General features: G+C 40.7%; 1 protein-coding gene across 1 annotated transcript in view; it reads left to right on the top strand.

The window, feature by feature from the left end:
* The first annotated feature begins 1462 nt into the window (after positions 1–1462).
* The window catches only part of NCAM2 (neural cell adhesion molecule 2), a 525587-nt gene continuing 510103 nt past the window's right edge, over positions 1463–16946 (top strand). The window contains exon 1 of the mRNA XM_074971360.1: positions 1463–1657. Coding sequence (XP_074827461.1) covers positions 1606–1657 — 52 coding nt within the window. The 5' untranslated portion in view covers positions 1463–1605. The remainder of the gene's footprint in view (positions 1658–16946) is intronic.

Genomic DNA, 16946 nt, shown 5'->3' with positions numbered 1-16946 from the left:
CCCCCCCCCCCCCCCCGCCATCCCCATCCCCAAATAAAAGGCTGGAGGGAAAAGGATCTCAAATATTATGGAAGTGTTAAACTGGAGTAGTCTTTTGTTAATTACATATCACAGCTTTCTGTCAAAATAAATCTGCTTCTATCTCCCAGCATGTATCAGAGAGGGAGTAAGGTGATAAGTTCATTCATGAGGCTCCTGAGACCAAAGTTCAATAAAGAACAGGATGGATTTTACCTTTTCAAAGTCATGCTGGTTAAAAATTCCTGGCTTTTCTTCTTTTTTTTTTTTTTTAAAGTGGACTCTTTATAGAGCAAGGTCTGTAATGAGACTGTACTGACCATAGTATCAGGAAACGTAGAGTGCAAACGGTATGCTTTAGTGCAGAATGGTTTCAAAATAGACTCCTACAAATCGTAGAGCGCCCCCCCCCCCCTTTTTTTGCTAATAAAAAGTCAAAACAGGAAATTTCCTAGACAAGTAAATGAATAGGTGTAAAGATCTGTGACATTGTAAAAACATAAATGAGGCTCCCATATGTCTCATTGCCTGATATTAGAATATTGTAACACACACAGAAAGGCTGACAAGAGCAAGACAAACCACAGCATTATGCTCACAACAGGGTGTGTGTGTGTGTGTGTGTGTGTGTGCGTGGGGGGGCTCAATCCTCATGCAAAGGCCTTCTCACCTGCCCCCAGGGGTGCTAGAACAATTTGTAAAGCAAGGGTGCTGAGAGCCATCGTACCAAACCGTAAACCCTGTATATGATGGGAACCACTTCAAGCCAGGGGTGGGCGGCACCCCCACGGCAGCAGCACCTATGCCTGCCCCACGAATGAAAGATCAAATGCACCCACCTCCGCCACCCCCACCGCACGCACCCTGCCCAACGCACATTGGCCTGAATCTGGCAGGTGACAGGCACGAGCCCTCCTGCAAAGGCGAGCTCCGGCTGCGAGCCACGAGCGAGCTGCAACCCCAGGGCTGCTCACCTGCCCGGCCGGCGAATAGGGGGCTCCCCGCCGAGTGCCCCCGCTGCCGCCCAGCCCTGCGCCCCTTGCCGGCAACGCCCCCGGCACTGGCAGCCCCGAGAGCGAGGCGCAACCTCGCAGCCCCCCCGCCCCGTGCAACCCCCAGGTAGCTTCCTCGGCCCAGCCGCAGCTGCTCCCCCGGGGTGCATGGGAGAGGCCGGACCGATGCCGCGGGGCGCCTCCCTCCCGCCGGGCTGCACCAGCCCCCGGGGCCGGGCGGGGAAGGGAGCTCGGCAGCGGCAGCAGCATCCGCGGGCTGAGCGGCGGAGGAATCCCCGCTCCTGCGCCTGTGTGGGAGAGAGAGAGAGAGCGAGAGCACGCGCGGAGGGATACACGATACTTACTTGCCTGCCTTCCTCCCTCTCCGCCTCCCACCGCCTCCTCCGCCGCCTCCCTGATATAGTGCGGCGCGGAGCGGCGCTGGCAGTCACTTGGCGAGCGGCGCTGCCCGGGCTGTGCGCGCGAGCCGGGAGCGGCGGCCAGAGCGGCGGCGGGCAGCGGGCGGCGGTGGCTGGGTTTTCCTGTACTCGGCACCTCTAACTTGGGAACTGTCCACCAGCGTGAGCTCCTGAACATGAGCCGCCTCTCTCTCTACCTGCTCGGATTGCTCCTCAGTTGCGGGCAAGGTAGGAGCGGGGCTTTCTTGCCTTTCCTAGCTACCCTGCACACCAGAATGCGCCCTAATTACAGTAACCAAAAATAAGCAAATGTCTCACTCCAAAGGCCATCGGGGGGAGGAAGCCTGTTTAACCTCTCCACCCCCCAAAGTTGTGTTTTGTTATTTCTTTAAAAATGTCTCCAAGAAAAAAAAAGTCATTTAGATGGAAAAGAAAAGAAAAAAAGAGCTGGAAGATGCTAACTGCACTTAGCTGCTTTGCTTGGGATCTTGTCTTTTTTTTTCTTAATCTTTTTTTTTCTAATAATTAATGTGTTTGGGGTTGGTGGGGTGTGTGTGTGTGTGTGGTTTGCTTTTTTTTTTTTTTTTTTGGCAAGAGTTTGTGTCAGTTAAAAAAACCCTCAAACCGTGGCATGTTTTGAAATACAGGTCTGCTATTTTGTGTGCAGCCAACGTGGGCTTTATTTTTAGGAAAAAGGATTTTGTGCTCCCCCCTGCACTCCGTTGTCGGTGAGAAGTAATACTTGAAGCCTCCCTGTCAAGTTCTTTCTCCTTCTGTATTAAGAAGTGGCTGAGGATGGTTCATTTCAGTCTATTGCAAAGTGAAGATGAATTGTTGTGATCAGTAAAGCAGGGTATCTGTGACAGTGAGTTGAATATGTGAATATCTATATCTCTGGATATAGGGTGTGTGTATAACATTTAAAATAAAATAATGCTAAAAACGAAGGTGTTTGGAGAGAAGTGAAATATACTAAGATTACACCTGTATGTACTGTTTGCTTTAATTTTCCTCAGTACAAGTATACACATCCTACAGCAATTGTCCCTAAGATATAGATTTGTTGTTTTCTGTGTTACCTATACATTTATTTCAGGATTTATGCTACTTTTAGGGAGCAAGAAGGTCAATTGGGACTGATGAGGAGGGGTTGTGCTTGTGGTTGTGACACATTGACTGTGCCCATTTGTGTAAACTAATTACACTATTTCAAACTGTTCAGACAAGTTTTTGGTGTTAATTTAAAACTGAACTAGATTGCTACACCAGTCTCTTCCTTCCCCCCTATTCCCTTGTACAAGGATCTACAAATTATATCTGGAATCGCCACACTAAAGTCAAGGACCTGGTGAAAAATGATTGTGTATATGTGTGTCGCATGCAATTCTTTTTTTTTTTTTTGGGGGGGGGGGAATTTAAAAAAAAAATCAGTCAAGGGATGGTGTCGGAACTGGTGCTCCAGACAGTTTTCCCCTCCATTGCTTTTTCTGCCAGCAGGGGGTGGTAGAGCTCCATTCAGGTGATTGCACCTCTTAGTATCTGGCTGTATTAAGGAAAGAGAGTGAGAGTCTGAAACCAGTCTGTCTTCTATCATTCTTCAAGCACAGCTTGACATTTTGGATGTGAAGCCTTTCATTTCCCCGTCTTCTTCTTCCCCTCTGCCCCGCCCCCATAGGAGCTGAAGTGACACAATCAGATGCAGATTAGCAGCACGCACACACAGACCAGGGAGCGTTAGGAATGACTATCTACAGCAGAGAGATTTTATACACTAGCTTGTAAAGTGCCTGTGCGAACTGTTGCACCTTTTTTAAAAAAAGGCATTGGGGCTGTAGAGCACTGCAAATCCCCACTTAATTGCAGTTACGATTAAAGCTCCTGGCACACTGGACATTTTGTTTAAGAAGTGGTAAGTAGCAAAGAGCCATCAGATGCTCTCGATCTATGCAGAAATGCCTCTGTGCTTTCACTATCTCTGAGTGAGCTCTGGAGCTATTGCAATTAACAATTCAGTAACAGTCTGGAGGATTTTCACCATAGCCATACACAGGGGTGGGGGAAGCATCCCTCAGAATTTGCATTGACCCAGCTAGGTGTAGAGGGTATATAGGTGGTGTTTGTAGTGCCTGGAAGGCGGCGAATGGAAGAAAGCAAGTTTGCAAATTGTGATTATTCTCTAGCAGCTCTTGGAAAGGATTACATAGCCTTGAAATCTAGCATTGCAAATGCCAGGAGTTACGCAGTGGGGGTGAAATTTACAAATACCATTAAGGGAGACTGAACAAGAGTTTTAACAATGACAAATGAGAGAGGTATGTGTGTGTATTTGGTACATATATATTATAATATCTGGTGTCATTGTCAACAGAAAACCACTATTTTTGTAGAGCAAGGGAATTGTATTAGAAAATCAGGGAGAATGAGACTGACTAGATGTGGAAGGAACAAACAACCTCAATCGGCTGCAATAAATGGTGAATGGGAGTGAGAGGAGCATCTGTGTAATGAAAATCTCTCTATTTAGGTTGGTACAGGAGAAAAAAAATCAGCATTTCTGAAAAATAAACATTGTCTGGGCAAGGAATGTATAGATAAAAGTTTACTCAAAGGAAATGACAAAAACTGAAGGATTTCTTGAAATGCCTTTCACAATCTGAAAGGCTGCTCTGTAAACACTTGGGATTTATTTTCTACTGAGTCTGAGTATTTGGGGATGCAGTAGCAAGGACATTCACATCACTAGCACAAGTATTTAAAAAAAACAACCTGAATCATATGTACATTATATTTTTTTAATAGAGAAGGAGGCTGGGTACAAAAATAAGCCAGTCAACAATCACTGGCGTCATTTGCTTTGGAAATACTAAAAACCTAGCTCGAGGATTTATGTTTCCAGCAATATAGTTGCAGTGGATTTTATGAAGCATGATTGAAACTATTTCATTGGGAAGTGCTGTTAGATTGGGGAAAGGAAATGATGATGTATTCCCTTTTAAGCAGTCAAAACGTTTTGAAACTAAGCAGCTGACTGTAAGCAAATGACAGAAGTGAAAAACTGACTAACTTAAGTGCTGATCAATGTCATAATTAGCTAACGAGGCCAAATACTCCCACTCCTAACTTTCATCACAGAGAAGCAAGTTCTTTTTCACTGGCAATGTCATTAAACTGCAACTAAAAAAGATATATATTTTTGTAACCTCTCATAGATGCTTAGACAATCCTCCAGTGTGGAAAGGCCCACATTAAATTAGTACGGGGGGGAGTGGGGGGGACACCACCAAAAACCAAAAATACCCCCCAACAATACTTGGCTATATATAAATTGATCTTTTAACAGGTGGAAATATGCAAACAAAAGAGAGTAGGTTTACTCAATCTTTACTAGTAACTAGGGACACTGGTTGATAGTGAATGAAGCAGCTACCATTCAAGATGTCGATGTTCAAAAGAGTAGGAGACTTTTCTCTGAGTTGCCACACTATAATCCTTCCCTTTTATTAAGCTGGAATACAAAAACTGCTACAGTCGAATTTCAGTTATTTTAAACACACACGATGATGCTGTGGTAAGAGATGCATTTGTATGGTTATCAAACGGTTTTCCCTGTCATTCCCTGTGCTTGAAGTTTCATCCTTCTCTGATGTAATATGGGGAAAGAAGCATGTTTTTAGTTCTCACCTCTTAGATGTTAATCTGTTCTGCTGCTGTGCTTCCTGCTAGCCACATGCAGTGTTTCCTTCCAGGAAGTTCTAATAAGGGTTTATTCATCAATCACGAACATCTCTCAAAATAGAGGCCAGGTGCGTCACACAGTCTGTTTTTGAGTGAGATTGCAGGGATGAAATACTGGCTCTACTGAAGTCAATGGGAATTGTGTCTTTGACTTCAGTAGGGCCAGGATTTTACCCCAGATATCAACGTCTGGTTGGGTCAAGGTTTTGGGGACCTTCTGGTACCTAGAAAATCTCCTTTCTCTCCCAGTTACGCATTTATAAAACATCAGCAACAAAATAAAAATAAAATACACTCCTACCCTCATCTCCCCCAAAAGGAAGTGCACTGCAGCCAATCCGGAATGTCTGAGAGTCTACTGTTCACCAACTGATGGAAGAGTCCTACTTTGGGTGGATACAAGGATACCTGGAAGCTACAACAGAGTGATCTTTTACCAAGGAAGGGGTTCTTTCCGAAGTGTCACCTGAAGATGGATGGTGAAGAAACTGAACGTTTCTTACAAACAAATAAACAAACATCCCTGTATTTGGAGAGTGGAGGAATTTTAGTTAGTTTGCAACAGCACTATGAAGTGGAAAAAATGGAGAGGAACTCCCAAGTGCTCTTTTATAGAATAAAGCACTAGAGAGAAAGTACTGATTCTTCCTAAGAGTTTGAATTAATGTTTTTGTTTTGTTTTCTAGTGGGAGTTGTTTGTTTATGTAATAATACTTTTATCATGCTTTATGAGTGTTAACATAGAGAAATGACCAAATTATAAATGTTTTGCAGGAGAAAATGCATTTCCTGCTTTTTTTAAAAAGACCTTGGAACATGAATACTATATTTATTTGCCTTTTTTGTGACCTTTCTGCAGAGGTTGTCCAGCCCTGATGATTGTATTATGTTTGTACATGGTTTTCTTAAATTACTGAAGGATGTTTACATTCAGCTGATGCCACAGATTCCCATTCAGAAAGGTCAAGTTATTAAAATGACGACATTTTAGAAAATTATGACTTATACGTTTGTTTAAATTACAATTTGTGGCTAATTATGCTGTTGTACCTGCATTGTAAGGTACAGTATGAGAGATGAAGACACATATTTCACTCAGTTATGGAATTCAGATAGTCCTTTATATCCAGATATTAGGCATGGAACTATTCCAAATTATTCCAGATAAGGATCTGTCCCATCTCATCTTAAAGGACATTTTTGATTTTTTAACATTTATTTATTTTATAAAATGAGGGTAATTGGTTAATGAAGCATATCCTAGGGTTGCCCATATTACAAATTATAATTATTGGACTGGGTCAATTTAATGATTTTGAAGGTCACAGAGTGAAGTGGCTTGGCAAGAAAAATGTGGATATTCTATTAAATTGCAGTAGTTCAAGATTTTTGAAGGCACATTTAAGGCGTAGAGACTAAAATTATGCCTGTCATCTTAAAAGTATCTTATTAATATCAAGCATTTTAGATTTGATCATTTATGATAGCTAAATCTAAAAAAAAAAAAAAATCCCACAACTCTATCCTCTATCTAGCCTGTTGATAAATAATTGAATTTTCAGTGGATAAATTTTAACTCAGAATAATTTCCAATTACAAGTTCAGCATTTAGAACGCTATTTGGTAGTACTTCAGTAATCTCATGACGGCCAGTTTCAAGATAATGCTTCACTTCAACAAATTGATATTTTGAATAGTTTTCTTACATTGGTAACCAAAATGAGCCCAATGTTATTTTTTTAAAGATGTCCAGTACTATGAACTGGTCTTATACAAATTATTATTATTATTTATTAAATACTCTCTAGTCACTTTAATTAATACAATTTTTTTTTAAACCAGATACCTTCAAAAGTAAGACAGGAGATTGAGATGCTTGTTTTTCTTCCTTAGAGCTCGAATCTGACTTCAGTTACGCTGGTGTGAGTCCAAAGTAACTCCACTGACTTCAGAACTTCATTAACTCAGGGCAGCTTCTCTGGATTTACACCAGTGTAACAGATCAGAATCTGTCTCTTAACTTGTGCAGTGAAAGTAACTATAGGAGGTTAGTCAGTACGACCCAAAAAAGCATAAGATAGCTATACATTGATTGATGATAGCAATTTATGCTGACAGACGTGATTTCAAAATTCCTTTATTTTACTGAAAATAAAATACATATTCAAATATATTCAATAATTTAATAATTAACACTCAGCAAAACAAAACCAAGACAACAAAAAAACATAAGACTGGCCATACTGGGTCAGACTAAAGGTCCATCTAGCCCAGTATGCTGTCTTCCAACAGTGGCCAATGCCACGTGGTCCAGAGGGAATGAACAGAACAGGACAGGTAATAATCAAGTGATCCATCCCCTGTCTCCCATTCCCAGCTTCGGGTGAACAGAAGCTAGGGACACCATCCCTGCCCCTACCAAAACCAAAACCCTGCCAAAACTAACACTGCCCCCTGAAAAAAAACATTACCAAGTAAAAATCACAGGTGTTTTATCTTTTCTGTTGGAAAAGTTTCTATTGTTTTGTAAAACAGAAACAATAACAAATATATACAGACAAATATACTTTTATAAGCCCTTGCTCAGCAAGGTACGTAAGCACATGGTGAACTTTAAGCATGTGAGTAGTTCGGCCTGTGAGTAGTTCCACTGGCGCACCATGGGCCTGATCTACAGCCTAGAGTAGTTAATTGGAGTCTTTCTACTGATTTCGGTGGGCTTTGGATCAGGCCCTTGCACTTGCACAAGTAGCTTTCTGATTTGGAGACACAATAAACAGTTTGGATTTTGAAGAAATATAGATTGGGAAGATACCATCTAGTTGGATAACTTTTGATGTGATTTACGGAACACACTTTCTTTAAGGACTTAATTAACAGAACATACTTCGTGATACACCTATGCTTCAGAATTTACAGCTTTAATGACATGGCACCGAAGCAGTGTCTTGAACTTCTGAGTCTAAAGTAAGATCTACTGCAAAGTGAGATATGTGTACTGTAATTATTAATTTCTAGAAAACTATTGGCGCCATGGCCAAATTCTGTTCACTTTACTCAGATGAGTATTTCCACTGACTTCAATGAGACTATATGTGTGAGGATAACAAACAGCACTTGGCCTTCTAAAAGGAATTATTTCCTTCTTGTTTCCAATGTGATTAATTTCAGTAAGGAATGATTATGCACTGAACTGTGTTTCTATATGATGAATTTTGGGTTATCTGCAGTTGCTACACTGTCATAAACAAACTACTGTAGAATAGTTTTGTAATGTTTTCCCTTATCCTTCATTTTTTTTTAGAATAGAAATATATTGTTTATTGATTTCCTGTATGATTTAATGTGACCTATTGAGAACATTGCAAATAGGATTAAGAGAGGAACTTTGTTCTGAATATGTCTGTAAAATAATGCATTGATAGATCTTTCAGTAAGCCTGCAGCCATATTAAAGACAGGCTGTGATCTCCTCTGCTCTCACACTTTAAACAGGGTCAGGTCTGATTTGGTCAGCACTTGAACAGAAAACATCCAAGGAAAATCTGGATGCTTCAGGAAATGATTTTGATAATTCAGTAGGTTGGGGCATAATTCCTTCCCAGTCAGAACTGACAAATACCACCTTTTAGACAAGATATAAAAATAGGGTTCTGATGGTTCATGGGCATCAATAGTACCATAACACTTCTCTGAAAAATAGGTTATCCTTTTTCCTTTATATCCTGGCTAAATTTGTTTGTGTTTTGCCTACCTAAAATTCTCTATGTAATTTCATCTGGGTAGATTATTTTTTATTTCTTGTTCTAAACAGTTGTACAATGTTGCTGAGCACTCATAAACAGCTACCAAAGGTGGATGCATTTCAGCAGTTTGTGAAGTGGTTCTTTAATGATATATCATTTCGTAAAGCTCTTTAGAATTTTCTGGGTTGAGAAATGACACATAGATATAAGATATTAATAATAATAATATACTCTGTTTCTGGCATCTGCAGTTTCCTTTTCTAATCAATGAAGTTTACACTGAATATTTACAATGCAGCCCTATTTTAAATACAAAGAAGAATTGTGGGGTTTTTGTGTAGACTGAAATTCTTAAATGGAAGTAGATGGGCGCTATACTAGACAAAATGATGGTGTCCTCAGTGTTTTATTCAAATAGCATTCTTTGGAACGTATAATGGAATCCAGAGTGAAACAAATTTCCCTTAGTGTTCTCATTATTAAAACACACTGGACCATGTTCAGGCCTGGTGTGACCAGACAGCAAATGTGAAAAATTGGGATGGGGGTGGGGGTAATAGCCTATGTAAGAAAAAAGACGCAAAAATCGGGACTGTCCCTATAAAATCGGGACATCTGTTCACCCTATATGATGTAGACAGGTTCAAATCCATTCATTTCAAGAGAGTTGCAGCCGGGCTGAATTTGGGCAACATTGTTTAGAGCTTTGTGAGGGTGGCTTTAAACCTGGCCTACGTTTCAAATGAGGAATTTCAAATGGAGATGAGGTATTTGGAGAGAGCGGTATTGAGCAATGAGAAATAACAGCACTTCTGCCCTTGTGGTACAGATTGTATGCAGGTGTTTCCAAAGTACCTCCAGGATTGCCACTTTAATAAATCACAGAGAGGGGTGGTTCTGTTCTTTGCTCATGAATAATGCAAACTCTAGAATTTATCTTAAACTATAAATAAAAGGTACTGTACTTTTTCTACTAAATAATCAAAGCAAAATAAACAAAAACTAATCAAATATTTGTTTCTGTTCCTGACATGCTGAGGGGTGATTGGTAGAAATAAAATAGTACCTACCATTTTCTATGAGTCACTGAACATTCATATAGTGTTTATGAAGTGGATACTAGAAGTATGGTTAGAATAGTGTCCAACCAGTAAAAGTATGGACTCTTGTATTTTAGGTTGATGCCCAGGGGGCTAATTGTACATAAACTTTTTTGTTTCATAATTTTTAGGCATAGTGATAAGTTATTGACAAGTCATCTTTTTCCAAGCACTTCACATTTAAATAATGCTTCCTTAGATATGCAGAAAAAGTCATTGTTGAATAGTACTTTCTGGCAAATAACATAATTAAATATTTTTTTTTGCTCCCGCATGTACTGTGTATGAGACATAATAGATGAATACAGTCAGATATTACTGTATTCATTTATTATGGTTATGGGGTCAAATTCTCCCCTCTGATACACATGTGCAACCAATACTGAAGTCACTGGGTGTTGCATCTGCATATAAAAGTGGAGAATTTGAGGCCTGACCCTGATACTCATGTGAGGACTTCAGTACTACAGACCCCTGGCTCTTAATGTTTCCTGTTCCATTTGTAAAATACCTGCATGTTTTCAAGCAGCTTTCAACCTGTTAATTGCAATTATATTTTGATATAAGTGAAAGGAATTTACTTTTTTGAAAATTCAACATTACATTATTGATTTGCATATACAAAAAGAATTGAAAATTACAAAGATGAAAGTCAGTTATATCAAGATGTTGTTGCCTCTCAGTGACTCCGTGTGAGATATGCTGACTTTATAAGTAAAAATTATTTTAGTCTCTAAATTTCAGTGTTTTATACTCAGCCTGTAATCTGAAAGTCAAGCTGGTCTCTTTCCTTCAACATGAATCATCAGTAATAAAAGATCTTATATAAAATGGAATAATGCATATACACACTCTACACACATACAGAGTTGTCAGTGTCAGCACCCTGCTTTGAGTGTTTGAAATTCATAACCTAATTTTTCTCATGTGGACTATCTATAGTAATACATTCTGAATGTATGCTCTATTTATCTCTATACTTATTTATTGATTTGGGGAAACTGTTTAATATGAGGAACTCTGCTGACTAAATTTTAGGTATGAAACTGCAATATTTCCATGCACAGAACTCTCACTCGAGTCAATGGGAGTTTTGTTCTCAAGTGAGGCTTGCAGATGCGGGTGTTGTTTCAGTTGCAGCTTTCAGGAGCTGTGAATAATATGCACCATGAGGGCCTTATTCTGCGAGCCTTACTAAGTAAATAGTCAAATATCTCAAGTAAAGGATACAAGATCAAGACCAAGCTGTACCTTTATGGAATCTAAATAGTGGGTATACTTCTGCTTCTCAGGTGAGTATCTCAGGAACATTCGTGCTCTCTAATAGTATAAGAGGACCAAGTGACATGCCGATGTAATAGACTGATCCTTTTTGAGATAATCGTGCTCACTGATTACAAAGAAGGTGGTTTCTTTGTTTATAAAATCAAAATAAAATAGGTCTTGTAGGTACTATACTACTTTTGGAACAAATGAGAACATTTGACCTTTGTGTCTTTTAATCATAAACCGGTTTAGCTCATCATTGCCCAGGTCAAAGCTTTGTTGAAAGAATATTTTTGTAGGGGCATTTACCTTTCAAGGCAAATGCACTGTTTGTGGTTTGTGCATGTCTCAGAGGCTTTTTTATTTTCTTTTTTGGTATGGTCTATGGCTTTGTGGCACCCATCAAAATTATTTTTAAAGCATTCAGTATTCAGATCATGTTGCTAAGTCATTGAAGCATTGTGGCTGAATGATTGGATGTTAAATGGATTTGTGCCAATTTATGTGCCAGGCATTGAGTCCAACAGCTTCTTAGCACTTGGGTAAAATTCACTTCCTCTCCCCACACCCATCCATGGGTTTGTATTAGAATTCTGTGACTATTTTTGATCATGTATGCTGTATGATTTATATGATTCTTTTTACAATTGTTATTTTGCTTGTTGGACTTTTTTTTACAACAACTTCATTGTTGAAGTAGCCTGGTTTTACCATTCATAGCAAAATGAGATTGCATAAGTATCCTTTATTTTTGGTGGGAGTTCATTCCCCTCCTGAGTATTATTGCTGTGCCAAGAGCATTAGCTGAAAATTCTATTTGCTGGCATGTTGATGCTTTTAAAACTATTCTTTGTTATGTGTTTTTTATATATTTTGTTGTGTGTGTACTTTTTCTGTCACACTTCCAGACATCTGAGTGTAAGAAAAGACCTCTGTGGACTGACACCTGAGGAACTTCTTCCTTTATTCTATTCACCCTATGAGTACTCAGTTTGTGATACCTTCAGTTAGCTGGGACGGTGGTTGGAGTCTCATTCTGCTTTGTGTTATATGTTAACAGTAGAGCTGATTGGAGAAATTATTTTGTCCTGTGACCATTTTTGATGAAAACAAACAATTTTGTTCTTGTAGAAAAATTTCCTTGATTTTTTTTCAAGTATCACAAAACTGAAAAGCCAAAAATGGGGTGAGGGGGGAGATTGATTTCTTGATGAAAACTTAACATTTTATGGCAACCCAGACATTTTCAGACATTTTTCTGTGTTGTTAAAATGATCTCACCACACCTGTAGCGGGGGGAACGTTGTCCGGGCTTCCCAAAGGAAAGTAGCAGTACTTTATGGTGGTGGGAGAAGGAGGTAAGAAACTACTGCAGAAAGGTGGGTGGCAGTCAGCTTTGCAGCGCTGATTCTTCTCCAGGAATATAAGGGACAGAAGGCTTTAAAGGTGCAAGCCCTGGGTGTTGGAAACCCTTTCTCCAAGCAGCAGGCAAGGCAGCACCCACCTTCCCTCCCCTAGAGGTTCAAATGTCAGGTTTGGTTAGGATCTGCTGTGGGCATTGCGCTAGTTGGTCCTTTTTAGGGGGGCTGGGAAGGAATTTTCCCTCACAGCATATTGGCTTCGGTGGAGTAGGGTTTTTTCATCTTCCTCACAGTGGGTGTGAGGGAGGACCTTTTTTGGTGAGGAGAAAAGGTGGTTAGGCGATATGTCGCAACTTATTTTGTAAATGTGGGGCATGTGTCCAGGGCAGGTATTCCTAGAGGGAAGGCATCCAGTGACCAGATAAATTGCCTAGTAAAGGACTTAAAAGAAGGTGCTGGTTAAAGCACTGAAGGGGGGTTCAGGGCTCCTATGATTGGTACGGCAGGGAGTCATTTGACTAAACATAGAGTTACCTGCACTGTACATTTTTATCTGCCAGGTAGTCCGAGACGTCTAATAATAAAGTTGCAGCCTGATTAAATCCATATCAAGAGTCTTCTGCCCTTCTTTTGGTATAGCCCAACAAAAGCTATTTTCCATTTCTTGGGGTTTTTTTGTTTTGTTTTTTTCCAGTTCTGATGAAATTTTTTGACCAGATCTAGAAAACAGGCAGTTCTTATACATTTATTATTAATTATTTGTATTTCTGTGGTGCCTAGGTGCCCTAGTCATACACAAGGACCCCATTGAACTAGGTACTTTACGAACACAGAACAAAAAGACCATCTCTGCACCAAGTTTGTCATCTCTCATCCTGCTTTAGTGCAGCTTTGTCAATCCTAACTTTTTGGGCAGGAAGAAATGTACATTTGCTCCTGACTTTTTGCATGATCTCACCTTCTGCAGCTGAGTTGGAAAGTCACTAGGTCATCTTTCAGATTTCAGTTTGTTTGTTATTTGAGTTTATACATAAATTGTAAGAAGGGATTTTTTACCCATTTGAGCCTTTTGTTTCTGAAAGTGGAATATCTCCTTGCTTATACCCAATCTGGTCTAGGTCAGTCTAGAGAGCAGTATTGTTTTCTGTGTGTATGTTTTTAAAAGGAGAATACATCATGATGCTACCACTTTAGAAACATTTATATATAAGCCTTATTCAAAATGTCTTCTGTTTTATACCGAACAGTGTACTGCTTAATCACAACTTGAATGTCCTTGTGACTATTTTCAAGATTCTGAATGTGAATGGGTCCAGTCCTGAAGGATGCAGAGTACCCTCCACTCACATTAAATTCAGGAGGAGTTGACAGTGCTGAAAATCTCTGGGGGTTGCTCCGCAACTCAAAGGACTTAGCTGCAGGTTTTGGTGGTCTAACACAAGGCTGTATTAACCCATAGATGTGGACGTTTATGGAGAAGTGTCCTATTTCTACTAATAAATACAATGCTGGAAAAGCTGACTGTGTATAATGAATTTTATAACTTCATCTGTGAATATTTAATCTAAAAATCAGCAGCACATGAAAGAAATGTGAGGAGAGCTCAAGGCACAGCTTGTGAGACCTTAGCATCTCTGAGGACATGAAGTGGTCTGCCAGAGAAGGGACACATCAAACTTGGAAGGCAGAATCTTATTCTTACCATATTTGTAACACACACACACACACATATTTTCTTGTTACATACATCATGTAGAGTATCGTTTACATATTTATTAAAAAGAGTAAGATATTGTGAATTAAATATTTTTGTGTATTTTTAATATTTGTCATGATAAATAATCATTTTGTCATGAACTTATTACATTGTGTATTATAGTATATACATTATATTATTATATTATATATTACATTTGGTGACTAATGTCTCAGATAATGTATGAACAGAGTGGGAATAGTTAACTTTGTTTGGCTATACCGAGAGAAGGACAGGAGACACTTGATATGGATTTTAATCAGGCTGCAACTTTATTATTAGATGTCTGGGACTACCCAGCAGATAAAGTGCACAGTGAAGGCAAATCCATGTTTATTCAAATCATTACCTGGGGCTTCCACTCCCTTCATTTTCCATTCAGGTTCCCCAGCCAATCCATGGCTTAGACATTACCGTCCAACCCCCTCGTAGGAGGGTTAAGGTGGAATATAAGAATGGGGAGGGGTTGGCTCCCCCCTCCCCTGTTCTGTTCCCTTATCCCGCACCTCCTTTTAAGTGCTTTAGCAGGCTATTTATCTGGTCAATGGATACCTTCCCTATGGAGTACCTGCACTGGACACCCGCCACCAGGAGGTGCCAGCAATTAGCTTGGCTGCCTCCCCCACGAACCCAGTTGGGTTCCAGACATTGCCCAATGGCCTCTTTTATAGCAGCTCAAATATGTGAAGCCCCATTCTCCCGAAATAACCCATTGTGCCTTGCACTATGCCAGGATCGTCAAGGACGTCAGCAGCTGGGTTGTCAATGACCAGGTACCGCAACCTCTGCCCCTCTGTAGTGGGCAATATCTGTGACCAGCATTCCAGATCCTGAAATTGGAAGAACTCATTAAAATAAACTTCCTTTATAGCTGAGCTGTGTGCCTGGAGCCAAGAATTTCCATGCCACTGATAACATCATATACTGAGGCTCCATAGAGCCAGTGGCATCTGCTCGGGTTCGTTGCTAGCTCCTGGTGCAAGCTCAGAAAATCTGTCAAACTGAAAACGAGACAAGGTGTCTGCTATGCCATTATTCATCTCTGGCATGTGCTTGGAAGAAAAACAGATGTTAAGGTTTAAACATTGTAGAACTCACTAACTTCATAATCCTCTGTGATCTGCATGTTTGGCAATTAATAACCTGTACCACTGCCATGTTGTCGCACCAGAAACATGCCCTTTACTTAGTCAGCTCCGGTCCCCAAATAACTGTTGCAACTAAAATGGGGAAAAATTCCAGGAAAGTCATATCACGCACAGCCCCAATTTGCATCCAGATAGCAGGTCATTTCTGGGCACATCACCTGCCTTGATAAAACACGCCAAAACCTGTACCCCCTGAAGCATCCGAATGGATTTTTACCTCCCCCCCCGTTAAATTGGCTCAAAAAACTTTCCCACACCTTCAAGTCTTCCTTCATCCCTCTATTAACTCGTATGTAATGGTGTAGCCTGGCTATGCCCACTGTTGCCACCACAATCCAGGCACAAAATGCTCGCCCCAGGGCAACAACCATGCAGGCAAAGTTCAAGTGCCACAGAATAGACTGCAGGTCTCATAGCATGGATTTTTTTTTGGCTCTTACAGCTTTCCTGAGCAATCTCAATAGCTCCAGAAGCTTATCCTGAGGGAGTCGCAGAATGCACTCTCTGGTGTCCAGCTCAATCCCCAGGTAGGTCAACATAGTGGAAGGGCCCTCTGTATTTTCTTCCACTGGGGTACCCCCAGTCATTTAGCCAGGACCTGAAATGCGTCCAACAGGTGAACACACCCATCTGACCCAGCTTGTCCCACAAACAAAAAGTCGTCTAAATAATGCACTACTTGGCATAGTCCAGCTGCCCAAAACCACTGCCCAGTGCAACATTGTACAAATTTTTTCAGATGCTGAACCGGATACCAAACAGCCCATGCGCATAACCTTGTCACAATACAATTGTCCCTCAAAAGAGAAACCCAAAAGGTCAAAGTCCAATGGGTGCACCGGCAGCAGTCGAAAAGCAGACTTGATATCACACTTAAGGTTAGCCATTAGTGCCCCCGGGCCACAAGACCTAACCATACAAATGGCTTTGTCAGTGGGGGAATAGTGCACGAACATATCGCCGGGTCTATCCCATCATTAATAGAGCCAACTCGTGGGTATGAGAGGTGATGAATTAATTGGTATGTCCCTGGAGTCGTCTTGGGGATCAAACCCAGGTGGGAAACCCTTAAGTTTTCTCTAGATAATTGTCCCATCCCAAATACTGACTTCAATTTTTTTGACATCACATGGGTCCTATTCTCTGAAATGGGGATCTGAAATCCCACAGTAAACCCCTCCCACAAATATGCTCCATCTGTTTTGTTAGGGTAATCGCAGAGGAGAACCCTTAACACCTCCGACCTAACTGGTGTTGGTGCCCATGCCCATTGCACCACCCTCAGCTTGCCCCCCTCCCCTGCTTGTGTTCTGTGTTCCATAATCTGTTCCAACCGAACCAAACCTGTGGCTGGCACTTGAGCCACCTGCAATCCTGTTTCCTCCTTGTTGACCGTCCCCTATCGC

This window comes from Natator depressus, chromosome 1 (genome assembly GCF_965152275.1).
Source record: "Natator depressus isolate rNatDep1 chromosome 1, rNatDep2.hap1, whole genome shotgun sequence".
In the NCBI taxonomy this organism is placed as follows: Eukaryota; Metazoa; Chordata; order Testudines; family Cheloniidae; genus Natator; species Natator depressus.
This window is presented reverse-complemented; position numbering and strand designations above follow the sequence as displayed.